This window comes from Populus trichocarpa, chromosome 2, assembly GCF_000002775.5.
Source record: "Populus trichocarpa isolate Nisqually-1 chromosome 2, P.trichocarpa_v4.1, whole genome shotgun sequence".
Lineage (NCBI taxonomy): Eukaryota > Viridiplantae > Streptophyta > Magnoliopsida > Malpighiales > Salicaceae > Populus > Populus trichocarpa.
The window spans coordinates 16584128-16591445 of NC_037286.2; the positions used below are offsets into that span (position 1 = coordinate 16584128).

Below are 7318 nucleotides of genomic sequence, written 5' to 3' on the forward strand. Positions count from 1 at the left end.
AACTATATGTCGCACGTGGGCGCGCGCGAGTGGTGTCGTAGGGGTCAAGGAGTCGCTAATTTTGTCAATCTTATACATTTTGGTCCTTCAACTTTTCACTTGTTATCTTGGGCAATCTTTTGGGCTTTATTCATGTGTATCCCCTTATATTTTGGATATTTTTATACTTTTTCTTCTTTTCTTATTTTTTTTGTGGGGTCAAAAATAGGTAACAATAAGTGCCCTCTTTTTATAATGTTTACAAAGCAAAATTTTATCAAGGTTTTGCATAGTAAAGAAAAGGTGTATGTCCAACTTGTTGGGTGATCCACCCATCCAAAAAATTTGCTTTTAAAATTCAAAAACTAATCTATTTTCATAAACGACCTGTCCTTTTTAAATTTCAAAAAAAAAAATCAACAAGTATGCTTCCTTGAAATTGATCTATTTTCATGGGTGACTTGCCTATTATGAAATTCAAAAGTTGGCTTATTTACACGGGCGACCTGCCCTTTTCAATTTTCAAAAAGAACTTCAGCAAGTGTCTGTATTCCCTGAAAGTGGCCTATTTTCACGAGCATTATGCTCTTTTCAAACTTCAGCAAGCATCCATGCTTCTTTGAAGTTGATGTATTTTCACGGGCGACTAGCACTTTTCAAATTTCAAAAAGAATTTCAGCAAACGTTCATACTTCTCTAAAATTGATCTATTTTCACGAGCGGCCTGCTCATTTTGAAATTCAAAAACTAGCTTATTTTATAGGTGACCTGTCCATTTTGAAATTCAAAAACTAGTATATTTTCATGGGTGACTTACCCTTTTAGAACTTCAACAAGCGTCTATGCTTCCCTAAAGTTAGTCAATTTTCACGGGTGACCTGCCTATTTTGAAATTCAAACTAAGATTTTTATTAAAATCCTTCAAAACTTTCCAAAAACAAAATACCCTTAAAGGATAAACTCTTAAAACAAGTGCATTGTCTTGTGGCTTTAGTTGTCCACACTATATAGATGGGATTTTTTTCCATTTCTCGACTTTCATTCACTCATGCAGATTTCTCCTCCTTTCTTGTTGATTGACGAATTCTGCACAAATACTATTTCAAAGTTGAGGTTAAACCATATACAATGCATGCTTTTTGAAATATAAGCCCCCTCTCATTTCTTCACAATTTCTTTTTATGATTGTCAAGGGCTGCAATTTCCAAAGTGGTCACTTTCGTCGGCTCATCTTCCAGTTTACCCAAGCAAGTCCATGCGAATTACTTTCAAATCTTTACCGTCAAGTTGCCTTTCTAGCCTTTTTTTTTTTTAGTATTTAGGCCATGACGAATACTATCCTAATTGGGAATGCATTAGAACTCCTTGCCTTATGACAATGTTGTTTTTTATGTGCTTTTATCAAATACATGTGACACATGTTTGAGTTTTATTTTAGGGTGTTTTTCCTAACAAGGATTTCAAAAGACTTACTTTGTCTTTTCGAAAGCCTGAGATTTTTCATAGTCATGTCAAATAGCAATGTTCATGCAACTCTCATGATCTGACTAGTCTTTAAAGAAAGACATTTCATCATGGTGATTAGTTTAGGAGATGGCTCATTTTGCATTGGGTTGAAAACAAAATCAAATACTTGTTTGAAGTCTTGTGTTTGAATATTCTCAAAAAAGGTGAATAGCTATTCATTTTATCATGACTCTTAAGAATGGTTCCTTATGTTTTGAGAGCGTATTTATCAGTCTTTCTTGCTTGCTTGATTAGAACAGACTTTTCAAGGTGCGTAATGAAGGCTTAGTTTGATGGCTACTAAAGAAAATGAATTCACAGGCTCAAATGGTGTTTAAGGGTCTTCATGGGTCTAGGATCACTTTTATTCCTTTATACCCCTTCATCCTCTTTTGTTATTCTTCTAGCATATGATATGCTATCAAAGTCCTTTGCTTTTAGGAGTCGAGACAAAAGGATCTTTCCAGGTTTTCTTTTGACTTTATACCTTTGATCGAACACCTAATTAGCTTTTCTTTCCTGAAATCTTTTTACCCAATGCCCTTCTCTTTTTCAAACCCTTGATAGAAAACCTAAACATGTTTCTTTCATTTGCAAATTCCTCAATGATTTTCCTTTTCTTCATTTGTCGAAGTTGTAGGAAAAGCCTTTACTTGTTTTTTCTTATACTCGTGTGTCTTTTCAAGATTTGTTATTTTAGCAATGTTATTTTAGCAAAGCTCCTTTTCTTCTTTTTGGGCGTGTTCGACTTACGGACACAATCATGGATTCCGTTTATAGGTATTCTACCTTTATTGAGTTTTCCGACCACATCCTAATTATTTTCTAATACTTGCCCCAGTGGTGAGTGTGATCCTAACAAGGGTTATCTTGCAAAAAAAAATTCATTTTGGCTCAAATTGGGACTGCAATGAATATATTTATTTCTAAGGGGTATCAAAGAATGGCCTTTTCTCATTTCAAGCAAGATTGACTAGGACAAATAAATTATGACCTCATCACCATAGCGATTTGCATGGAATATTTTTATGAGTTCATGATTCATGAAAACTTTATCCTCTTTGTTTCATATAGCTTTTATACGACAAACTTTGATTGTTGGGTCATCTAATTTTAGACCCTATTTTGATAGTATTTAGTGCGTTCTATTACGTAAAGGAGGATGAGCATAGGCTCTTAATGGAATTTAAAGTTCGTGTTTAATGTAATAGAGACATGTATAATTCCACCTATATAAATATAGAAGTGGTGCCGCTTTTGACAAGAGTTAGGGTTTTCTCTTATAAATATTCATGAAAATACGATTTTAGCACATGACCATAATAGTGCTAAACAATTGTAAACCTCTTTAAGAGTTTGGATAGTATTATGTATGTAGCATCTTTTATTCTACAATAAAAGTTTGGGTTTAATCTAGACACCAATAACTTTAATAGGATTCAAGTTCTAATACTAATTGAAGGTTTAAATTGTAAAATACCTTATTGTAAGTATAATTTTATCAAATGAAAAGATATTCATTACAAACTAGTGAGGATTGTTGGTATAGTTTGTAAATGAATAAAGAAGAAAAAGATGTTTATCCCATATTGGATAGAAACACTCTCCTAAGTGTTTATAAGTGTGAGTTTTTATTGTGTAGTAAATTAAGTGAAATTTATGGTGGAAGGACTTTTCTAGTAGACTTTCTAATGCTATTATTTTTAATTTCATCATTCAATAATGAGTTGATTTGTTAATTCAACATCACAATTTGTTTCAATTTATTTTTTATATGGATATTACAATCTCAAAACTCAAGTCGTAGATATAGCTAATTAACTCAAGTTTACTCAAGTTGATTTTTTATTTAATCAATTAAATACATGCATGAAAATGTTTTCTATTAAAATTTGTTCTCCGTGTCTAAAACATTTTATAAACATTTACATATTAATTTTATTATATTGAAAAAGAAAATTTATCCAGCACAGGCTACGTAACTAGCATATAACATAAGTTGTGAATCCAGCTCTGATCTCATTGACACACACTATCATTTGTTTGGCCAAACTAAAAGGAACAAATCCAAAATACCTAAAAAAAGAGAAAAATTGAAGCTCTCACTCAAATCACATCTGGTGCAGGCAATGAGCTCATAATAAATCAGACAAATAAATTCTTCTCGATATGGAAGACAAAATAGTCAATTACATCCTGGGTTCTGTTTGCCGCCCGATTTAACAATATTTGCATTCAAACATGAAGCTGAGAGAGGGATGTTTGCTTTCTGGCCGATATAGGCCAAATCGATGTCCACAATCTCTACTCCTTGACAAGGAACCAATGAACTGCACGAAAAACTGACAGCAACATCGGAAGTTGAGGTGCCTTTGATGTTCTGGTAATGAACATTGCTAATTTTCACTCGTGATGGCTGCACAGAACATGAACAAGCTTAGCAATCCAACGTTAATTAAGCTAAAAAAAATTAAATTACATACAATATAGGATTTATCAAATATTCTGATGTTGCATGGGTATACATGATATGATAAGATTTTTGTCTATGAATTACCGCGCCATTGCGGGAACCATACTTCTGATCAATGATAATGGGATTTTTCACACTATCCATAGTGATATCTTTAAAAGTGATATTTAAAGCTTGGCTAGGGTCAGATGCAGCATATGATTTGATTCTCACACCATTGGTGGTGTTAAACAATGTGCAGTTAGTCACAACAATTCCTCTCACATCCTCCTCGTTCTTGTACTTGCCAAGGCTTCCAACACTGGTGTAAGTCCAATCCAAAAACAGAGAAGAAGTAAGTAAACGAATACATTTATACCTGGAACTTCATGAATGATGTTCACTGGATCAGAAATGGGATTGCAGGGAGGGGGAATCAGTACGGAAGTTACCTAAGGCCATGTCCAGGGCCGCAAAAGACTTGAGAGATGAGAATATTTGTGGATCCTTGTCCAATGGAAACACAGTCATCACCTGTTCCAATCTTGCTGCTTGTTACGTGGACACCATCAGAATGGCTTATGTGAATACCATCTGTATTTGGGCTATTAGCAGGAGCAGTCAAATTGATATTGTGGATCGAAATGCTGTTGCAGCTTGTAACGTGCATGTGGAAATATTTGCTATCGACAGAGCTGATCTCGTGAACAAAAGCATTCTTTACTTTGCTCAACTTAATGGACTGCAACATGGAAAGAAGTCACAAAATCATTCCAAGTTTATACTTTTACGACCACATGTATAGTAACTTTTGTGAATTAACTCTCCGGCAACTAAGTATGTTAACAAATGGGGAAAAGTTTTCTTCAGAATGAAAACAAATGCCCGGACAGTATCTTGCTTGCAGTCAAAGGTTCTTTAAAACTTATTTCAACACTGACAGAAGTGATGGCTTATGTGAAGAATGAGATTCTTATTGTGCAGGCCTGGACATATTCCTGATCATGGTCAGGCCAATGATTAATAAATTTTGTGGCAAGTGCTATACATACACTGGGAAGTGGCTGGCATTCCTTGTTTTGATGGCAATCGTTGTACTTCCAGACGGCACTGCCTTGCCCATCAAAAGTTCCTCCACCGTTCAATGTTAAACCATCAATTATTTCAAATAAGATCCATTGTTCTGAACTATATTCACTGAGATCAGTTGTAGCTTTCACGTTTCCCTGTACTTCAAAAACTATAGGCTCTGTGCTTTTGCACGGCCCTTGAAATACGACAGGGCTTGTCAAAAATGTCCCTCCAGGGATAACCATCTTAGCTGGAGCACCTGAATCACATGCTGCCCGCCATGTTTGGATAAATGCCTGCATGATACACATTGTTAGACGTTAATTGGAGTTGCAAACCTTTTTAGAGCGCAAATCCTGTTTAGCGATTAAAATCCAGGATAGTTAATTATTTTGTCAGAAAAAAATCAAACTCTTTCACGTGTTCTGTTATTCGGTTACACAGAACTAAGCCAAGTCAGGGCAATCAATTATAAGACTGGCTTTGTCTTGCGAACTCACCTCTGCGTTATCGGTCTTATCATCAGCCTTGGCACCGTGTTTTGTTACATCAAAAACTGTAACCGCGGCACCACTACCATCAACGAGGCTACGACGGTCACTGAGACCAATATGGTGGCGAAGTGCACCATCGGCCACGCAAGAGAGCAAAGCTAAGCCTAAAACAAGAATGCTTCCTGCAATGGTCATGGTGACGTTTAACCCAGAATGAAAGGTTTCTTTTTAAATCTTCAAAGTTCTTGCAGAGGAATGTGAATTTTACCTCGCCAGGGTTTATCTTTTATAGATTAAAATCTCTATCTCTATTTTTAGTGATGCCCCCCCAAACATAGCACTGTAACCTTAGTTAAGTATGAATCTGCGTCTTCCCTGCTATATTTCAGGTCGCTTGCAGCCATCGAAATAAGATATCACTGTATGTTGACTTAGAATGACCGATTCTTTTCCCATAAATATATATGCACAAGTGATCAATACCTACTTATAGGAATAGAAATCATGGGATGTGTAGCTCTCAACCACTGGTTTCCAGAAGAAAAATAGAATTTACTATATCATGAACAGTGTAATCCAAAAACATTCTATCTTAGGATACACCATATGAATTTAGGATGCTTCGGTGAGGTATAGAGCGGATCTAAGCCACAGCTCGATTGGCAAGCATGATGTTGTTCTTATTCCTCGGAATGTTCAAGTCTCCTTATGAATCCCACAAAAAAAAATTCAAAAGCCTTAAGATTTACAATCACTAATTATAGTGATTAATTACATGGAATTATTGTAGAGTCATGAACATACAAAAACCCTTAAAATATATATATTTACGAGGTACTGGCGTTGCCACCGGGGCAGGTTTATTAACGAAATACTCAACCATTATCACACCCTTGTTCTTCTGGGCTGCCGTGTAGCATTCAATAGTTTCCCTTGTATAACAAGAAGCTTGTGCACTTGAAAGCTGTTGTTGAAACGTTGAATGCAGAGGCATCTTTGCCTTAGGAACTGGGCCTATATATGCTCTCCTCCAACATATTGGAAGGCTTCAATTCCAATCTCTGCAAGCTTGTTTGGAGGAACCATTCTCAAGCAGTCTTCCTCTCTATTCTTCTAGTAATCAAAAACCTGTCTGCTGTTACTAGTGCTTGTCGTCGCAATACCTATGGAGCATAACCCTTTTATAGCATAAGCTTAGTTCCTCTTTTTTCACATTATCATGAGACATGCATTCTCCTCCTGTCTCTCCCCCCAAATTGCTGGAAAATGTAAGAGATGCATTGGTCAGATTTGCATTCAGTGGACACTTCTAACTATCTTTACTTTCTAGAGCGGCACATGTCTCTCTGCTGCCAGTGTATGTTTGAATTTTAAATTCAAAAAACAAAAACACTAAAGGAGCTTAGGATTACACTGTTGCCTATTATAATTTTTTTCCCATTCTTTATAAAAACCAACGACATAGCTGATGGGATAAAATCATCTTTTTTAGGTGATCATTTCGTCATTAACAAATTAATTAGAGATAAAGTGGTTTATACTCTCTCTTTTTTTGCACAATAAAATAATAATAATGGTACCCTTTCATTTGTCTACCTCTTCTGAACTTTCTTTGCATAGTAAAATATCATGAACACCTTTAAAATTTAAAAGAAAATATTAAACTTGCAAAGAGAGGCTTTTAGCCTTTTTCATATTTTTAACACAATAAAAAGATAAATTGGACCTTAGAATAAAAAAAAAGAGTCTAAAGCTAGTGTGAGAAGGTGTTTTTTTGTCTTTTCATTATTATTATTTTTTTTTTGTAATATTGAAT

At 35.2% G+C, this 7318-nt stretch overlaps 1 protein-coding gene across 2 annotated transcripts; it reads right to left on the minus strand.

Annotated features, from left to right (window-relative positions):
• Nucleotides 1-3460: 3460 nt before the first annotated feature.
• On the minus strand, nucleotides 3461-5782 carry LOC7487798 (exopolygalacturonase clone GBGE184). Of its 2 annotated transcripts, none has more exons than XM_024594212.2 (5): nucleotides 5509-5782; nucleotides 4990-5304; nucleotides 4390-4679; nucleotides 4043-4259; nucleotides 3461-3901 (listed from the first exon to the last, which is right to left on the minus strand). In XM_024594212.2, exons 1-5 carry the CDS (start codon nucleotides 5695-5697, stop codon nucleotides 3671-3673), a joined length of 1242 nt encoding a protein of 413 aa, XP_024449980.1. In that variant the 5' UTR covers nucleotides 5698-5782; the 3' UTR covers nucleotides 3461-3670. The 2 variants fall into 2 exon arrangements, with proteins under 2 accessions (XP_024449980.1, XP_052306301.1); XM_052450341.1 differs by having other exon boundaries at nucleotides 3749-3901; nucleotides 4011-4259.
• Nucleotides 5783-7318: the final 1536 nt, after the last annotated feature.